Here is a 21,921-nt window from a genome sequence, read left to right on the forward strand (position 1 = left end):
GATAAATTTATTGACCTTGAATGAATCATTAAATGTACCTAATACACAAAATTATTACTGATGATCATCAATTACTGATGATAACAAATTTCTGAAGAGTAGACATGTTTAGGTATATTTTCTTTGTCATTTCCAAACTCATTAATGTCGTAAAGCAAGTAGAAGAGTAAAGGTAAGCGCTCACTTATCCGCACGGAACCCAACGCACGAATCGCATTCTTTATTTAGGGTGCACTCACTATATCCGCAATGCTTTTCCATCAGTGCTGTCTGAAAATTGTTAGTGAACAGTATTTAGTCCAAGTTTGCATACTGTTTTTCGTATGTTCGTTCGTTTTAATGGGTGATAGTGAAGAAGACGTAATTATTATTGGCACCTTATTAGAAGAGGAGAAAATATAAGAAGAAAACGAAAGAGCCGATCCGAATGCGTCGCACAAATAGTCCCTCTGAATAATATCGGCTAGTCTAGTAGCTAGTTTCGATAGTGCGTTTCGTGCGACTCGAGTCAGTTAGCGCAAATGCATATAAAATAATGTAAAATATATTTTGTTTTGATTCGCGTGGTGCGTGCATTGCGTTCGGCGTGGATAAGAGAGCGCTTACATTAATATGGTAAATAACCTCGATTATTGGAAGTTGGTACGAAAACATTAATACTCAAAATTGGACCTAACTACAATAAAAAATTGGACTGTGTATTACACATAGATTCATCAATTTCTTATAGAATTAATTCATGAATTTGTTTGATTTTGTAAAACCGCTATTATAGGGACTCTTGAATTTCCGCGGTAGCAGTGTATCACATCTACTTTGAAACATCCTGTATAATTTTTTAAAATATTTCAACCCAGAAGAAAGGTTCTTACATTTATACTTATACTTACGAGATCTGCTCAGAAAATAGTCGAACTTTTTGAATTACGCGCTAATGGGGATATTTAGTGATATGCGGTTGGCAGCATCGCGTTACTCATAACCTGTACCGTGTTGAAGTGTTATTGACGATTTTTTAAATGTGCAATTTTCTGGAACAATGATGCAACGGTAAAATTTTGCGTAAAACTGGTGAAAACTTCCACGGAAACGTTTCAGCTTTGAAACAAACTTACGGAGATGATACTCTGAATAGTTTGCACTGTTCCGAATGGTTTTCACGATTTAAAAGTCAGTTAATTGAAGATGATCCTCGACCAGCAAGGCCTTCGACTTCAACTAATGACTCCCACATTCAGAAAGTCAAAGATCTGGTGCATGTAAATCGCCGATTGACTGTTTGAGAAATTACAGAAGAGGTTAACATCTCAAATGGGTCATGCTATAAAAATTTGACTGAAAAATTGAACATGCATCGAGTTGCAGCAAAATTTGTTCCTAGTTTGATGACCAAATTGTGTGGACGTTTGTAGGCAACTCCTTGATAATCCAATGACCAATCCAATCATTCAAAGGATCATAACGAGAGAATAAAGGTGGATTTACGACTACAACAAAGTTCAATCACATTGGATTGGCAAAGGAACTCCACACCCCAAGAAAGCACGACAGTTTCGATCCAATGTCAAAGTGATGCTCACTGTTCTTTCGACTTTATGGAATAGTTCATTTCGAATTCTTGCCTCAAGGTGAATCAAAAGATTCATAAAAAAAGACCAGAGTTATGGCGAGACAACTCATAGTTCTTGCATCATGACAATGCGCCCGCACACTCAGCTTTGTCAATTCGTCAATTTGTACTAAAATTCATATTACTGCTGTCCCTCTCACCTTCCTTACTCGCCAGATCTGGCTCCCTGCGATTTTTTATTATTTCCGAAATTAAAGTCAGTGCTGAAAGGACGCCGTTTTCAGGATATTGATGACATCAAAGCAAATTCGTCACAAATTTTAAAGGTCATTTCAAATGAAGCTATCCACAACTGCAACACCCAACCAATGAAAACTCCGCAGTAAAATGTGTGTGAAATGGGAAGGGGGGATTTTGAAGGAGATAAAGAGCAGTAATGTATAAAATTTATAATAAAGTTTAAAAAATATAGTTCGGTTATTTTCTGAACAGGCTTCGTATAAGGGTATGGGAGTAACTTATTCATCTATTATTAGATAGCATAATTAAAGCGATTTTGTAATATTTCGCACCAATTAACTAATAATATTTGTTAGTAGGTACATGTAAGAAGATTAAATAAATATTGCTAAATTTTGTTTATGGCCTAAAAATCCATAATCCGTTGTTATGTCATAATCGAGTGTATAATGTAAATTAGATATTATAATAAACATAAATAAAATTGTTAATCCGAAAGAATACACATAAATTTACAACTATTAACAAAAATGGGGTACTATAAAAATGTGGGTCGTGTTATTGTTAATCCTTTATTAATTGTGAACATAAATAAGAAAATACGGATCGCTCTAGTAGTTTTAAAATTACATAATAAAATATATAGGGAGTCCCAAAATTTCCGGCATAGCAGTAATTATTGGGTTCAAAAATAAGAAGAGTGAACCTCTCTATCCCAAGGTTCTTCCTATAACCACTAAATAGTTTGCTTCAAAATTGGAAAATAATGAAGTTATTGAAACACTGATATTAAACTGTTTTGACTAACACAGAAACACAAAAAAAAAGTTGTCTGTACTTTTTATGCGACATATGTTACCCGTAGTATTTTTGCCTCCTGATCACGAATCCGGTATCAGAATTGAGCTATAGCATCACAAGAATTTCCTAACCTCAGAAAACAGGTCAAAAACAGCAAAAATTTACGAAAAAGTTCTAGGAAAAATACAAAATTTTTTTTCTATATTCAAATATTCATTTATGTGGCCGCCGAATGTGAATCTGTGGTCAGAATTGATGGTTCTTTTTGTAACCTCAAAACAAACGGTTCAATTAAGGTCAGATATCACGAATTTTCAAAAAATAACAGATTCGCGCCAAATTTGGTTTACGGGGGTTTTCGGGGTTGCTGATCACGGATCCGAAGTCAATTTTGCAAAATTCAAGATGGCGGATCCAAGATGGCCGACCAAATTTTAAAAAATAACACATTCGCGTCAAATTTGGTATCCGTGGATTTTCGGGGTCGCTGATTACGAATTTAACAGCTCGTATCTCGAAAACGATGCCTTTTCGGAGATGTTTATAGAAACTGTTTTGGTTAATGTTATCTTATATTCCGCTTCTAAAGTTTAGCCAAACATTTTAGCTACACCCTCTATAATAGCTCCATATAGACGTAATATTAGAACACACCATATATGACAAATTGGGGGACATCGACCGTATACTGCTACAATTTCTAATTTATATGTTTCCCATATTTAATTTCAACTTAACTTCCCACTTCCTGTACACGGCATTTGTGCAACAATAAGAGAATGATTTAGTTAAAACCTTACAAGCTTATTTTAATTACCAGGTTTCTCCTGGCAACAATAATTTTCAGTCTGCATTGCAAAATTCAAATTTAATATTCCTTTTAATCCGTTGGGCAACGTGAATATATCGCATCCTGTAATTTCGCATATTTCATGATTTGTCAAGCGCTGAACGACTAAGCTGAAGTCTTGGTTAAAACTTATTCATATGGATAGGAATGTTATGAAAGAAAATATTGGCTAATAATCTAAAATAAATAATGGAATTGCAAAGCTAATTTATGGTGACACTTATTTGATAACAATTGACATTTTCTATAAAATAAGGAAGTAGACATTTGGCGTCGTGTAAATATACTTATTTATTTATTTAAATTTAAAAAATTTCAGTATTTAGACAAGGTTAGGCAAATTTTACTTGACATCTGCGTACGTAAAAATGTAAATAAAATGAAATCAACAATTTTCAAGATACAAAGTGGTGTCAGGTTTATTTTGACGCACTAACATGAATCCCTATTCTCACAGTCTAAATAAGTGACAAATTGAGTAAAACAAGTTTGCACCATAAAATGTAACAACATACAGAATGGTCATAAATTGTCTACCGATACTTTGAATGCGGATAGTAAATCGAAAAATAAATGCACTTTTTTATATCAATAATAAAAGAGAGAAAGTCTTTCGAGACATCTTATTCATATTTTAAACTTGGGACATTTGCGGAGTAATTTACACATTTTTATTAAATTGCCACATGTTAAGGAAAGAGTGGTTTTGGAAGTGATTATCACTACTTCATTTACAACTTTTCTATTTTTACTCTAAAATTCTTCAAAAATATTGAAAAATATTGATCTTTAGGGTTAAATAAAATATATCCTCTTTGGTCATTCATTAAAATGTCACACATATCGAACACTTCCGATAAAACTAGTACTTTAGTTGAGTTATCTTTAAGAATTGCCTTCAGCAGTATTTCTTTTTAATTTCTTGGTTAAATGATTTTGTTTACATGACCTATTGTTACTTTTTTTAATACGAAATTTGTCTGCAGTTGTTAATCTTGATATTTGAAAAACAAAGTCCCATATGAACAAATGGTATTTCATCTTTTTTGCTTAAAATTGAATTCTGAACCTGAAGATACATTTTTCGCTTTCTGGAATAAGTCACCCTGTATATTACATTTTTAGTGAAAACCATGTTATTCCCTAATTTTATAATTGAATTGTATTTAAAGAATATGTAGGTATATCAGTTGACTATGAAAAAACTTTGTAAAATTTCTAAAAGTAAACATTTTGAAATTTGTTAACTTTTGCTTACAATTTAATTAGGAATTGGTACTGCTTCTTAATAGCTTTATTTTCATAGCCAACTGTAACTGGAATATGTTTTATTAAATAAAATTTAGTATTAAATACTAAATGTAATGAATTTTATTGCTGTCACTAAAAATACCATTCACAGTGACTTATAGTTTTTAAAATTAGAACAATGTTGCGCGGAAATGCAGAAAAAACATTTGGCCCTGATTATAACCCACAGTTCTGTGGGTACCTTTTCTATTTGTTATTCAGTCGTTTTTCTGTCAAAATCATTAAATTTCTTCCTGAATATTGTTCATTTATTTTCGAATAAACGAGATAATGTATTTAGTTCCTAACCATCTAACTGTATTAAAGAGGTATTAAAAAATACAATATTGTTTTTTGTACCTACAAATTTATATTTATCCAAATGCTATGAGTAAAACACAGTGTTTACTTAACTGTATATGTGATAATCTAATAATTGTAAAAAAAAAAAAAATTAAAAATAATCGAAGGAAGTTATCGCGTGATCAGGAAATAGACATACATAAAAAATTAACATTATAGTCAAGGACAAACTTCTCTGTCAAATGTAAAACAATATAAAGTAAAAGCTTAAATATTGCAATATTCTTGCATCTTGTAATACAAGTCGTCTAGGTAACGGTTTGCATAATATTCCAACGATTTTGAACGTATTAGAAATCACAATGAAAGGTCTTCCTCCTTAATGGACGTAATTATTATACAAAAAATTACAAAATAAAATGTGGGTATTGTTTAGTACTTCGGCCTTGTGATTCTTGCTTGAAAAAAATACCAGTCTATATTAAAAAGTGAAAATACTTTTGAGTTCTTACAATTGTTACCACTCGAATGTGAGTGGAAATATTTAGGATAGGTACACAATTTTGCAATCACGCCACATAATAGTAGCATTTATAAAGAGACCAATTACGAGTACTTACCACAACGGATGTATGTAATCGTTTAAACACAAACCCCGTTATTCTGATTATTTCTAATTTGTATTAATGAGAACGTTTAATGAAAAAGTCTAATACCTAATTCAAAAGTGTCTCTAATAAAAAAAAACACTGTCTGTATTACCGTTTTATTAGAGTGAACAGGAATTGTTTTTATAATCAGTAATCACTTTTTTAAGATACTACTGCTTTTATTTATTGTCTTAACATAAGCGTAATATTTTTGTTCGTCAATTGGTAACAGTAGATTATAGTGCAATTTTTTTTTTAAATTATCGTCTTCTTTAAGAAACTTACGTAAAAATATTTCTTTTAGATTGAGTAACTATGTACTTCGATTGTTTTCTGAGAAGTACAGAGATATAGGTAGGGGTCTAAAAATAAAATACATAGTTAAAAGGAAGATTAAAAGCTGTAATAAGCTATAAGGATAATGCAGTATATAGAAGATTTTTTAACTACATATTACAACTCTTGGTGTTCCCCGCTTATTTAGTTAATATGCGACATTTCAAAAATTACATGCAAAAATTTGAAACAATTAAAATAGGTTGTTATTGTCAGTAATACAAATGTTTCGGAAGATTTCAACTCTATCCGTGGATAAATTGTATAAATCGTTGTGTTCTAATATTTAAAAGATTAATTTTCACATTCAGAGCGCTGATGTTTTAATAAAAAAAATATTTTTTTTATGAAATTGCAAATTAGATACTTATAGAGGGCTTAAAGAAATGTTAGTTAGGGGCCTTCAAAGAAAATTTTTTTATTATTAAATTAGTAAAAGGAGATCCTCTTAAGCAGAACATCCTGTATATAGAACATTATTTTCCTATATTTTAATTTTAGTTTTATTAATTCTTCTGTATTTTTACTCGAAATCTAGTGATTTTAAAAGAATTGACTGCTAGGGGCAGTTTTTATTTGAAATCGATAGATAATTCACAAATCCAGTCTTTTTCTGAACGTTCTGCGGTCTCACGAAATAATATATTTTTTTTGGAATTAAGCACGACCATTATTTTCTAAAAAGAGAAAGAGTACTTGCAAAAGTCGTAGGAGGAGACCGCAATTGATTCAAAGGTATGAGAGAAAATGAGATATTGGAGATGGTAGTTTTGACATCTTTCATCAAATCAAAGGAGCAGAAATTTATAATTGTTTCTTTACAACGTCCAAAAATCAAATTCTTTATGTCCAGAAAAGGGACAATTTAGGACTTAAGTTTTTATAACTATTTCTTGATGACTGAGGAGTCAGCTACTCCCATTTTTTTATCACTTTGGATTGGAAACACTATATTTATGGATAGAACTTGATTGATTAGAGCATAAATGAAACCTCGTATTCTTTGGTGAATTTTAAGGGAGTTTTTCCTATAAAGTTTTTATGTAGGACGCTTTGTTTAAAAGATACAGGGTATTAAACTTCAAAAAATATTTTTAATTTTTTTAAATAATTGAAAAACTAGTAAGTAATAATTTGAAATTGGGCACATGTATTTATGTAAACATTGTCCAAAATCTGAGGCCTCCTAAAATTTAGATTCTCCAGTGGCGGAGATACAGAGTATCGGTGGCATATTTTTCTAATTCACCAAAGCATACGAGGTTCCAATTTTGGTTCCAATTTGTGAGTCACCCTGTATATTAATGAGGTTAAAACTATTTATAAATGTCTACGAATTGCATATTACAGAAAAATTTGGGAATAGATGCGGCATGAGAAATGGAGTCAATATCGTAAAAAATTTTTTGTAAAATCCTTATAGTTTCCGAGAAAAAATATATTAAAGTTATAGTACCTTCAACCACTACATAGCTGGACAACTGTAGTCTCTAGTGTCATTCGCAATACGCGTGGAAAGCCACGTGGCCTTAGCGACTCCGAATACTGAAATCCGTCGTTGCGATAGTGTTTTTACCTGTTATCTGCGGTATTTACAAAAGTTCTTTAGTAGTTAGTGTCAAAAATGGTTTGCGTGTATAGCAACTCAGAGTTGATGGATATCGTTTTAATTTATGGTGAAGCAAGACAACATTTGTATTGTTGTGAAGCATTTGTGTTATGGTGAAGCAAGACATCATTTGTGTTAGTTCGTAGAAAGTGAGTAAGACGGACCCAAATGTGTTTACACGTTAGTGGATAAAATTTTGAACAATTGTTGTTGTAACATCGGGTATGTCAAATGATTTTATTATTTTATTAATTAATAAAGGCAAAAGCATTTGAATTTGCCGATATAAAATAGGTGCTATAAAATTCTATTTATTTCTTTCTTTGCGAAAGTTTTTGTCGGTTTTTATCGTACCGCCATGCCGGTCGCATTGTGTGGGGTCAGGTTTTACAGTGGACCAGTTTCCAGTGCCGTGCAGAAGTGTATTTTTAAATCATTTTCGAACCGCCCTGTTTGATTTTTTCTTTACAAAATTGTATTTGTAAGGGTCCCCTGTACATCCAGAATTTTTTTTTTTTGATAAGTTCTGAATCACCCTGTATATAAAAATTACAGAGGAGTTGGTTGAATTGGTGGAACATAGTTAAAAAAATAAAATCCACATCAAATATCCATATAAAGAAGTATAATTTGATAAAAACAATCATACAAAGTATAAATATAACTACAGAATATAAGAAATATTTAGAATCGAAGCTTAATCACCATCACTGTTTTCTTCAATAGTTGTAGTTACACAAGTTTCGTCAAATATGGAAGTCAATATTTCAGCTAGTTTTAAGATATTGTATTTGTAACGGGCATGTGACAAATAATAAATAACTGTCGCTATATGGGAAGAACAGCCCACGGTTCTATTCCCGTTTGCACAATCATACACATATCTTTGAATACTACTACTACTACTACTACTACTAATCCAAAATCTTAAAACCAGCTGAAATATTGACCTCCATATTTGATGAAAATTGTTTAACTACAATTATTGAAGAAAATATTATGGCGATTAAGCTACGATCTGTAGTGATTGTATGACCGTTGGTTTCTGAAACACTCTGTATGTATTCGTTTTCTTTGAAAATTGATTCGACGTTTTAGAAACGCTGTACATACGTGTGAACAATACATATTTGCTTTGGCTTATTCATGTCAATAAAATTAAAAAACTTATAATTGTATCATGGTTATATTTTAGTCCTACCAAGAAAAGCAGGGTTCGTGTTATAATTATGAATTATGACGAATCCCTCGAAAGCGATAGTGGAATTGGGATAAATGATAGACACGTCATGTCGTGAGGCGCCTGCACAATTTGAGCGACGCGACTGAAGCACTGAAATGTCATTGGAGATGCAAAAAGTAAAAGAATTTTTGAATGGTCCTTTGCAAAACAACAGGCGTCGCACTAGTAATGATATGATGAAGCATAAATTCCAACTAATGAACGTCCTATTTATATTCCTTCTTTACCCGATATGTTCCACGAAATGTGCGTTCATTATTTTATCCGGGTATCAAATTTCAAGTCGGCCATATATTTCACTTAATAACTTGTGTAGAGTATTGTAACAAATTGGCAAATGTCATTTAGTAGATGGTGCAATTTTTCAACTAGTCAACTAAGTTCGAAAGTCCTTCGGCGTTTAAGCCGTTGCAAATAAATATAAATGTACGCTTATGGATGAAAACAAAAAGGTTTTGTTAGTTTCTTATAAACTAAAGATTTTTGTAATGTGTCGATATAGATATCAATTTTTTTTCTTGGACGAAATACTGTTTTGATACAACAGGTGAGAATTTTTTATATATACAACTGTTTCCGAGATATTAAAATCACTTTCCCGAAATTTGCGGTTTTGACTAAGAAATAATAGATGGGAGCCTGTTTATTCAACTTCTGTCTTCAAAATGAAAAATATATGCAACAATTTACAAATAAATATCATTGATTTTATTCAAATTTTAAGCCATTATGTAAAATGTTTGTAAATTGCTGATTACGGTCTACAAACTACTGTTGCCAACGGCCAATGCGACCAGTTTGATATTTGGCACATGTCAAAAATGTTAATTAGCAATTTTTCGAAGTCATTCGATTAATTTCACAAAAGTTACTGTTTTATTGCAATACTCATATTACTTATTTTGCAGTCATCATCAGCAGAACTCATTCAGATCGCTATATGTAAAGAGGAAATAATTGATTTTCGGATCCAAGTGCTGTGGAGATTTTTGGTCAGTAACACGAAACCAACAACTTGCCACAATTTCAGCCAATTTGGCTGATCCTTTAATCATCTCCAACCTTTTTGAAGGAAAACGCATTCCCTACGATATATCAACCACTGTACAAAAAAGATTATTTCATTTCTTTTGCAAATATTATTCTTCACAAATATACGAGACAAAATTCGATTTTTTTATTATGGGACTCTCATCTCAATATACCTTTTTCTTGCAATACATTCACAAGATATCTAATAAATTCTTTCACGTAATAACTTTGACAACCATATTAAATATTTAAGATTAGATAAGTTGTATCCTATTCTAAAAAAAATTAATAATTTGCACAAATTTTCCTTTTAAGGTTTATATAATTATATTGATATTTTAGATTAAGAATATTTATCTGCATACTTTAAATTCATATTTTGCCTGTTGTAACCCTAATCCATAAGCATTTTTTTATTATTGGCACCTATTATGATAAATGCTTGCAAAAGACTTGCAAATTTTACTTAAAAATTAAAAATTATTATACTTAATCGAAAAATTACTTAATCAGTTATAAATATTGATTACGAAGAATACGCAATATGTCGCAAAGAATCTATAAAATAGGAAACTATTTTTTTTTAAATATCACATCATATACCTAAGTGTAGTGGCAAAGCCCAAAAATTACTACGACATTGACATCTTTTTAAACGCATACAGTTGAAAGAGTACAAGTACATACAAGGATAAATTATTATTTTTTTTAAATGTGATTTGATGCCAAAATATAGGGAAAAACGACCATATTTCTTGTTCCGTCTAAGGTGAACAGCCTAGGGAATTATTTCTTTTTTTATCTTTTCTAAATGAACCACTAATGCCCATGACAGCAACTTTATTGATAGATAGTCTCTAAACGTTTTTTCAATTTTTGACCCAAAGAAAGTGTTGTACATGGGGTAAAACAAAATTGCTTCTCTAAATATCTTCTCAACAAATGAAGATATAATTAAAACAAAAAGTATGGATGAATAAATAAGAAGCGGTATCGATAAGAATATTAAAAAATTGATACCCGCTTTGAACACTTTTTTTAAATTCATTTAAATTATTATAAACTTTTATACAAGTTCATCTTTACGAATTAATTTGAAGCGAATAATAAAACTGTGCAAAAATTTCAGATTCATAAAATATTTGCATTTCAGAAATTGGAAAAAAATTGGAATGCCCCTTTTAAAGAAAATATAACCAGCAAACCAGCATATTTAATATCTAGCATACCGATATATTATACACCCAAAAGCTTTTCACATCTTTCGCTCAGAAAATATTTAATGATATACAGGGTGTCCCGGATAAGAACCGACACAGGGCAGGTGCATGTAGGGGTGTCCAAAATAATTTAATCAAACTTACCTATATACAAATTTGCACCCTTGAGGAGTTATTAGCCCCCAAAGTAGGGCCCTAAATTCCGAAAAAAATTAATATATCTACTCACCCCTAACATTGTACCGAATTTTTTTTTCATCGACAGAATTGAAAAATAATAATATCTATTAATTCACAGCAGAATTTAATTTAAAAAATTTTTTTACACTTAAAATTAAAAAAAACTTTATGGTTTTCATGAAAAACTGTATTAACTGACACAAGATTTTAACAGTATTCATTAGAAAATAATCAAAAAGTCAGTAGTAGGCTTAATCTTTCAAATTTGACAGTTGGCCAAATAAATTTTACTTCACTTCTCTCCCCAGGTAGTTTTTAAATAAGCGAATATTGTATTAAGTAAAAAACACAAATGAATAATAAAAATAATAATTGATATTTTTTCAATAACAATCACAAGCAGTTGTTGAAATAAAATAATTTTATTACTAAAACAAATTTGAAAGATAAATTCATTGCCTACTACAGACTTTTCAGTTAATACGGTTTTTCTTGAAAACCATAAATAAAGTTTTTTTAAATTTAACAAGTGTAAAACAAAATTTAAAATTAAATTCTGCTCTAAATTAATATTATCATTTTTCAATTTGGTCGATGAAAAAAAAGTTCGGTACAATTTTAGGGGTGTGTCATCCCCAACGAACACCTTGTAGTGCTTCAATTAAGATTAAATCATAGTCAAAGAAGACCAGTAATAAACCTAAATTATGTACCAAATTTGGTTCTTCTGCGGTAGTGTTGCAGAGATATTATTTTTTTTCGGAATTTAGGGCCCCGCTTTGGGGGTTAATAACTCCTCAGGGATGCATCTTTGTATATAGGTAAGTTTGGTTAAATTACAATATTTTGTCATTTCTTATGCGGGACACACTGTATATGAAATATTTTAATATAACACCTATATAGGAAATTGTCCTTAAATTTGACAAAGGAAAACATTGTTTATGAAGAACTAAAATATGTCATCTTAACTCAAAATACGTTCTTTCGTTTTCGACAGTTCGGCACAAAAATATACATTGTTCATTCTTCAAAATAGCAAGACCTAAACGAACTTCACAATTCTTTTTTAATATGTAAATATTAACGCAACTTCTTTATTTGTTTATATTAATTTTATAGAAGGAAGTGTTCATTTTCTCTTTGTTTACAAGCACTGGGTCATTTTTTCGAAATAATCAATAAAAGACAAACTATATATTTCCATTCATAACAATAAAATAAAGTATTTATCTCACAACAATGAAAATAAAACAATACACATATCTAATTATCTGCTAATAATAACGCTTGTCTTTGTTATTAACCATTTAAAAAAAGCAACGCTGATAGTGAAACAAAACATATCAAAGGAAATGGTACAGGCGGTCATCACAACAGCCATGCGCATATTTAATTGTTTTATTTTGTAATTACATGTGTAATTATTAATTTTTTATTTAAAGTTTAAATGGATTGTTCGCAGATGATTCAGCGGTACGAGTTGCTGGGAATAATTTTAATTGTGTGCTAAATAGCTACCATTGGCCATTTTAAATAGAATGATGCTATAAATCACCAAAGTCATTGAAATGGATGTTTTAAAGTTAATTAAAATGTGTCATTGTTATAACATCGATTATTAGTCATAATTTGCCGATATTACAGTAGTTATTCAATGGCAAAATAAACAATACACACACACATAAAATTCACACATTCTTTTTTTCTTTTGAATTTTGTGTGTGAAAAAAATCAGTAGAATGAAAGTGATTTAGATTATTTGTGACATATTGCATATTTTGTCTAATCAAATATGAAGATATTTGACGTAATTTGATTAAACTTAGTCTAATTGAAAGCAAATATTAATATACAGGGTGATTCAAAAAACCGCTGACAGACTTCTAGGGTAAGTAATACCTGAAAAATTAAGACGAAAAGTTTTAATAAACATAGGGTCGCAAATGCCTCCTTAACGAGATACAAGGCGTTAAAGTTTCTGTAAAATTAAAGCGTAAAAATGACAAAAAGAAGCTTATAATCTAGTTTGCTTAACTCACTTGTACACATTGACATTAGTGACAGGCGATGTTTAATTTTATTTTGAATAGCACAAGCCTACTATGCGAAACTAAAATGAATGAAAATAAAATTGGATTTACAAATTTTCTACAAAGGTGTTTCTCTTAAAAATGGTTGCTTTAATCCAAATTTTGTAAGAGACCAATTCGATAGACAATTGAACAGTTTACACGAAAATAGTGCCCGTTCGACAAAATTAGCAGTGGCGTAGAAAATATTTAAAAAAAAGGGTCACGTTGACCCCGTCTCTACGACACTGCTGCTCATAAAATTTTGAGCAGTACATCAAACATTGGTCTTAAGGTGCTAACTACGCATAGCAAATTTGAAATAGATATGTTCAGGCATTTTGGAATTACTGCAGACAATGTTTAATTTTACAGAAACTTTGACGCCCTGTATCTCGTTAAGGAGGCATTTGCGACCCTATGTTTATTAAAACTTTTCGTCTTAATTTTTTATGTATTATCTACCCTAGAAGTCTGCCAGCGGTTTTTTGAATCGCCCTGTATAAATCTGTCACCCATGGTGAAAAGGTTCTTCCATTTTTAAGTTATTTATTAAATTTAAAATAATGTTATACAGTTTCATAAATATATTAAGACATTTTTTGTTAGAACGCAAAGTCCAAAAAAATAATTTCCTAAAAATTTTTATTTATGTCAGGAATAGTTAGGAAGCACAATTCCCAAAATAATTTAAAATTTCTACGCCAATGATTTTTTTAGGACAGTGTTTTATAATTATATCAACAAAAAATATATATTTTTATGGAATGAGATATTTTAACTTTATATATTGTAGCTTTGTAATAATTGATTTATATTTAAATCTACAGCTTCTTAAAAACCACTTCTTTCTTCCAAATAATGTGGATAACTCTCTTAGAAATAAATTAGGAATTATTATCTGCACTTATTTAATTTCCAAAATATGCAGAGGCGTCGAAATTCTAGGGTTCTTAATGACAGTGACTACTAGAATTTGCAGCACTGATTGACTTTGTTACCAATTCAGTAATCTTTTGCGGTTTATCGATTTTATCATTAGACTAAGTTCCATCACCCAAATTCAAATATGTATCTTCAAAGTTATGCTTCAAAACCTTTAATTTTTGTTTCTGGAAAACCAGTGCAGTGGCTTTAGATCATAGAACGACTTCCTAAAGTAGTGACAAAGAATTAGAAAATACCGTCGTTATCAAAAAAATCTGAACTGAAAAATTTTAATTTTGTAACCAACCAAAAAAATACAGGGTGTCCCGAAATTCGTGCAACAAAATTTGGTCACAGATTCTTAAGACAAATTTAGGGGACCCGTATTTTTTATTTTTGCAAGTGGCCCCCTCTTTCGGAGTTACAGCCCCCTGAAGTCCGCCCCTAAGAATAATCTTTATAAACTCTGTTGTACGAGAATCACTAAATTTGGTACACAGGAGTTTTATGACATGTGGAATCTGATGGTGCTACGTTTTTTGGCGGGGAATCCCCTTAAGACAATTTTTCGTGGGCCCCTTGTATTTGGAGCCTAAAAAAATTTGTCGCATAGATATTTAAATTTCTTAAAAATTAGCAGTCCATTATAAAGCCATTAAATTTAGAAACTTTTTTTCTCTTTATACTTTTTCATAAAACGCAATGTTTTCGATAAAAATGTCAAAATGTGATCGAATGCATATCGTGATTTGCTATTTTCCTCAAAAACATTGCGTTTTACGAAACAAATATCAAGAGATAAAAAAGTGTCTAAATTCAATGGCTGTCTAGCTAACTAATAATTTAAAACAAAATCAAATTTGCGACCAAATTTTTCTGGTTCCAAAGACAAGGGTCCACGAAAAAGTGTCTTAAGGGGGTTTCTCGCCAAAAAGCGTAGCACTGTGAGATTCCACTTGTCATAAAACCCCTGTGTACCAAGTTTAGTAATTCTCGTACAACATGGTTTTGAGATATAAAAAAGACTTCTTAGGGGCAGATTTCGGGGGGCTGTAACTCCGAAAGAGGGGGCCAGTTGGCAAAAAGAAAAAATACGGGTCCCCTAAATTTGTCTGTGACCAAATTTTGTTGCATGAATTTCGGGACACCCTGTATATATAATTATGTACAAAAAATAAATTTTCGAATTACGCCCTAATGGAGATATTTAGTGATATGCGGTTGGCAACATTGCGTTCTGCATCCTTCCTCTGTAACTACATGTTTTTGGATTTTTGATATCTCATTTAATTTTCGTGATAGTGACGATTTTTGAAATGTGCGATTTTCTAGAACAATGATGGAACGTAAAAATTTGCATGAAACGAAAACTTTTCAGCTTTTGTAACAAGCTTACATAGATGATGTTCAGTGATGAAAGAACGTCGTTTTCAGACTATTGATGACATCAAAGCAAGTTCGTCACAGACTTTAAAGGCAATTCCAAATAAAGCTATCCAGAACTTAAAGGCCATTTCAAATGGAGCTTTCCAGGACTGCTTCGAGAAATGGGAACACCGCTGAAAAATCTGTTTTGAATAGGGGAAGGGAGTACTTTTAAGGACGAGAAGTACCAATAATGTATAAAACTAATTAATAAAGTTTTAAAAAATAAAGTTCGATTATTTTCTAAACGGACCTCGTATTAAAGACGAAAAATGTCATATTACAATGTTATAATTCAATCTATCAGTCATATGTCATACCTTTAAATGTTTTAGTACTTTATGCCTGCTTGCACCTACAGATTAGTAAGGTCACTTTGTGTTAGTATAGATACATCTGTCAGCAGTATGTTAAAAATATGACATACAATATAAACTTTATAGGTTATATGTCACCAGTACTCCGACCCTCCTAATGAATGATCTTAGGCTAATTACTAGATATTGGAGTACCAGTTAAGGCATATAGCCCGTGGGTAGCTGTTTCTTATAATATAGTCAGTTAAAAAGTTATTATACTCGCGTCCAGTCCGAGTGTATTATCTTGATTTTTTACTATGTAGTCCGCCCCTGGGCTACCCACCGTGCACCATTTAAAGAATTCGAACAAAAAATGTCCGTGCCTCCCGCTCTCGCCCGTTGTGTGCGGTGCCCTTCAATTCATTCGTTTCTGGTGCACCACGCCGTGCGGACGGACGAGCGCTAGGCTTACGCTTTGGCATATCGGTGTCAATTACAATACGTAAGTACACTTGAATATTATAATATTTATTGTTGTTTAGAGTTTTGTCCAAAATGGGCAAGTCAAAGAAGAGAAATAGGTCCCACAGCAGATCGTCCGAAAGGCGAATATTAAAGAAAGAAAACAGGGACCTGCGGAAAAGATTAGAGAGTCTGGAACGAGACAGGGCAAAAAGACACTTATCGGTGTCTAATAGACATTCTCGTTCGCCGAGATCCGCTATCATTAGTCGTCGTTCACGATCCCGTCACCGAGAAGGTCGTTCCCGGAGTGAAACGAATTCTTATAGGGATCTATCGGAGTCGAAAAATTCATCTAATTCCCGTCAACGTGAAGGTCGTTCTCGGAGTAGAATGACTTCTTGCAGGGATCCATCACAATCAAGGTATTCTTCTAAATCTCGTCAGCGTGAAGGTCATTCTCCCAGTGAGATGAGTTCACGTAGAGACTATAGAAATTATGAGCGCCCACAGCAAGAAAGTCGCAGCCCTAGTGTCGCAATTTCACTGTACAGCAGAGTAGATTCAGGCATCGGTCGTGGGCCGTGTGCCACGGTAGACACCGAAATTTTCAATGCTAGCGAGCATTTTCAGGGCGGCGCGCTGTCAGAGGGAACAGGGCCGGCTCAAGAAGACATTTCGGCAACTGTTAAAATAGACGACTCACCCTCCTTGATACTGATGGATGATAGTGGACTGTCCGAGGAAACTAGAAATATTCTAGGACCGGACCCTTCGAAATTAGAAAAAACCAATTTTAAAATACACGCAGCTATAGACGCAATATGGTCCCACATTTTGGCGTTTGGCATCCCAAAAGATGAGGCGGATCAGCTTTTCAAAAAATACGACCTACCCGAAAATTGTAAATTAATGTCGCCTCCTAAAATAAATCCCGAAATTGGGGTCAATATGAACGCATTATATGCGACAAGGGATGAAACCCACTTAAATTACCAGAAGCAACTGGGAAAAATTCTGGCCTCACTTGGAGGATCAATGAACAAAATCCTTGAAGAGGAGGCTAATATTCCTAAACAGATAAGAGGAAAAATCCTTGCTAACATGGCAGATGCAGGACGCATGCTATGCAGTTTATTTAACGATATATCTCTTAAGAGGCGTCAACTCATTTCCCCATTACTAAACAAACAAACAAAAATCTTAGTGGAAAAATTTCCACCCGGGGAATATTTATTTGGATCCGAATTAGGTGAAAAAATTCACGCCATGAAATTAATGGAGAAGGTAGGTAAAGACATTCGGCCTGCACAACCTACACAACCTGCTTACTTTCGTCCCAATGCCCAGGCTAGCACTTCGGCAAGTGTTCAGAAAAAAGGGAGGGGGACAGATAAACCTCAAGCCAGCGGGCAATTAAACAGGAAACGCCCGACCCATCCGAGGAGGGAGATGAGGTCTCAAAGAGGGCGACCTTCACACTCACAGAGACAACCTATACACAGGAGACATTAAAGGTAAGTGAATCTAACAATTTTTCAGGTCGATTATGCCTTTTCATCAATTCTTGGAAAAAAGTGACACCAAACCCTACAGTGCTGTCATGGATTGAGGGATACAAAATCCCGTTCTGGAGGTTACCTCCTTACTCAAACTACACTCAAAAAAGTAGGTTATCTATTAAAGAAGAGTCTCTAATGGAAATAGCCATTCTAGAGCTCTTAAAATTAAAAGCAATTGTGAAATGTAGACCGTGTGACCAACAATTCATTTCACCAATATTTTTAGCGGACAAGTCCAACGGGAAGAAAAGATTTATCCTTAACCTCAAAAAACTGAATAACTATGTAGTGGCCCCCCATTTCAAAATGGAGGACCACAGAACGGCGATGAAATTAATTCGCCGAAACCTCTTTTTAACATCAGTAGATTTGAAAGATGCTTATTTTGCAATTCCAATTCACAAAAAACATCGTAAATATTTAAGGTTTTACTTTAAGAATGATATATACGAGTTCACATGTGTTCCATTTGGACTTTCCTCGGCACCCTATTGTTTCACGAAATTGATGAAACCAATCACTACGTGGTTACGGGAAAGAGGTATACTGTGTGTCAATTACCTGGATGACTTTTTAGTTTTAGGTGAAACGTATAAACAATGTGTAGAATATACAGGAACTCTTATCTGGCTGCTGGAATCTGTAGGTTTTACAATCAATAGGGAAAAAAGTTGCTTAACTCCAAGCAGGTCACAAAAATTCCTAGGTTTTGTTTTTGATACAACAGATATGACAATTACACTACCAATTGATAAGAAGGAAAATATAAAAAAGTGGGCTAAACGTCTTCAAATTATATCAGTTTGCACAATCAGAGAGTTTGCGAGTTTTATTGGTCTGCTGGTATCGGCCTGTCCAGCAGTTAGATATGGCTGGTTGTATACCAAGACATTGGAACGCGAAAAAATGTTAGCATTAACTGCAAACAAAAATAACTTTGACGCCCCAATGTCTATCTCCAACAACCTCCATGATGATATCAGGTGGTGGGAACAAAATATTATGTTATCATCTAATAATATTAGGAACGATAGTTTTGTTCTAAAAATCTATACGGACGCCTCTCTATCAGGATGGGGGGCTTACTGTAATAATGAAAGAACCCATGGGTTTTGGGATCAGTCAGATAAAAAATGCCATATAAATTATTTGGAATTACAGGCAGTTTTTTATGGACTAAAAAGTTTTGCAAAAACTCTCTCAGATTGTAATATACTGATAAGGTGTGATAATACCACTGCGATTTCATATATTAACCGCATGGGTAGCGTTAAATTCCCGAAACTAAATACACTAACGAGAGAGATCTGGCAGTGGTGCGAACGGAAAAACATTTGGTTATTCGCTTCATACATAAGTTCCGCGGATAACTATGAAGCCGATAAAGAATCACGCCAAACCAACTCGGAAACCGAGTGGTCTCTGTGCCAAGACGCATTCAAAATAATAGTGGGTAGTCTAGGCCAGCCTGAAGTGGACCTGTTTGCATCTTACTCTAACAATAAGTGTAAAAAATACGTGTCTTGGCGCAGAGATCCCGGATCCTTCGCAATTGACGCTTTCACTATAGACTGGAAACAGTATTATTTTTACGCGTTCCCTCCATTTAATATGATATTAAGAACCATACAAAAGATCATCCATGACAGAGCTGAAGGAATTTTGGTGGTACCATATTGGAACTCCCAACCTTGGTATCCGCTTTTTTCCAAACTGATTGTGAGCCGGAAAATATATTTGGAACCGCATCCTAATCTATTACTATCTCCTTCTAGGGAACCCCATCCATTGGCAGACCAACTTACCCTGGTGGCCGCCAAGTTATCTGGGAATCATTTATGAACAGAAACGTCCCAGCAGCAGTAATTGATACCATGATATCATCAATTTCAGAAGCCACCATTAAACAATACAATACCACCTACCGTCTTTGGTGGGATTTCTGTGTGGTTAACAATATTCCGGTATTTCAGGCAACCAACAATGATGTGCTCACATTCTTACAATACGTCTCAGAGAGACATAATTATAGGTATGGAGCCCTCAACGCCCACAGATCGGCTCTCAGTCTCATATTACCCAATAACCTCGGAACTGACCCTATGGTAAAGAGATATATGAAAGGCTTATCTAGGCTGAAACCACCTAGGCCAAGATATACAAACACATGGGATCCACAAACGGTTCTTTCATATTTGGAATCTTTACCTAGAGATTTAAACTTACTGCAAAGTTCTCAAAAGTTAAGCACTTTGCTGGCTCTCATCACAGGAGGAAGATTACAGACGATATCTTTAATTAGAATATCTAATATAACTGAGGATAATCAGGAGATTCAAATTAACATCACGGACCAAATCAAAACTTCGGCCATTAATAGGGAACAACCAACATTACATATCCCCTTCTTCACAGAAAAACCAAACCTTTGTGTCGCTACAACCCTGAAGAATTACATCGAGCTTACCAGTAAATTGAGAACCCCAGACCAAGATTTTATATTTTTAACAGTTCGGAAACCACATACTGTCGCTAATAAACAGACTATTAGCAGATGGGTAAAACAAACGCTTTCCGCAGCAGGAGTGGACACTTCAAAATTCAGACCACATTCTACTAGGCACGCTTCAACATCGGCGGCCCTGAGGCATGGGGTGTCGTTGGAAACAATTTGTAGAACAGCAGGATGGAATACTGCAACGACTTTTGGAAAATTCTACAATCGCCCCATCTCGGACAGAACTAGTTTTGCGAAGGCGATTCTTAATTTGTCGACTGTCTCAAACTAAAGTCCAAATCGACCAATTATTTTTATTTATGTTAAGATTTATTTTTATTTTGAAGACACGGTGTGTATCTAAAATTACATCCTTGTAAATTTGAGTTAACAATAAATATGATTTCTTTGTTCATTAATATGCAATGTTTCTGCTTTAAACAACTACATAGTAAAAAATCAAGATAATACACTCGGACTGGACGCGAGTATAATTATACGATCAAACGAACTTACCTTAAGTGAAGTTCGATCGTGATTATACGAAGCGTCCAGTCCGAGTGTATTATCTTCCCTCCCGCCCTAAAAGCCCAAATACGGTTTACATGCATATTAATGACTGAGTCCTTTGAAGAATGAATTGAAGGGCACCGCACACAACGGGCGAGAGCGGGAGGCACGGACATTTTTTGTTCGAATTCTTTAAATGGTGCACGGTGGGTAGCCCAGGGGCGGACTACATAGTAAAAAATCAAGATAATACACTCGGACTGGACGCTTCGTATAATCACGATCGAACTTCACTTAAGGTAAGTTCGTTTGATCGTATAATAATAGTCGATAATCTAATGTTAAATATAAAATATTTTCAGATTCTGACACTGGTATGCAAAAATTTCCTCTGATCCTGTTTTAATTTTTATTATGGTTCTACATCATAAAGAAGTAATTTATTACAAACTACCGCAAGTTTATGTAGCATGTCCGTATGGTTCAAGAAATAGTCATAATTCATTTTTAAATTGCCTCAAAAATATGCATTTTATTAATCAAGACTGTTGGGAAAGTTGTTCATTCCAATATGGGTGTTGTTAGTACCTCATTTGCTTACTTTTCTGCACTTATTTAAGTATTTTGTTATTTCAACCTACGTGTTAAAAGTTCATAAAAAAATAACAAATGTGCGATCAACAAGGTGTGGATAACTTGTTTTACATTTTATAATAGACATTATAATATAAAGTTTATTGATTCAGCAAAACAGTTATAATAGTATATTTTGCAAAAGGAGATGATAATCTCGTATTTTTTTTGTGAGAATATCAAATTGTCGACAGCATATTTAGTTGCTTC

At 33.1% G+C, this 21,921-nt stretch overlaps 1 protein-coding gene across 1 annotated transcript; it reads left to right on the top strand.

Moving 5' to 3' along the window:
- The first annotated feature begins 16,514 nt into the window (after window positions 1–16,514).
- On the top strand, window positions 16,515–20,860 carry LOC108914952. The gene is made up of 2 exons (XM_018720884.1): window positions 16,515–16,549; window positions 19,847–20,860. Exon 2 carries the CDS (start codon window positions 19,910–19,912, stop codon window positions 20,858–20,860), a length of 951 nt encoding a protein of 316 aa, XP_018576400.1. The 5' UTR covers window positions 16,515–16,549; window positions 19,847–19,909.
- Window positions 20,861–21,921: the final 1,061 nt, after the last annotated feature.

This window comes from Anoplophora glabripennis, unplaced genomic scaffold, assembly GCF_000390285.2.
Source record: "Anoplophora glabripennis isolate ALB-LARVAE unplaced genomic scaffold, Agla_2.0 scaffold661, whole genome shotgun sequence".
In the NCBI taxonomy this organism is placed as follows: domain Eukaryota; kingdom Metazoa; phylum Arthropoda; class Insecta; order Coleoptera; family Cerambycidae; genus Anoplophora; species Anoplophora glabripennis.

Bases quoted from the DNA above. Each gene is read 5' to 3' on its own strand.
- LOC108914952 (XM_018720884.1), top strand. From the start codon at position 19,910: ATGAACAGAAACGTCCCAGCAGCAGTAATTGATACCATGATATCATCA.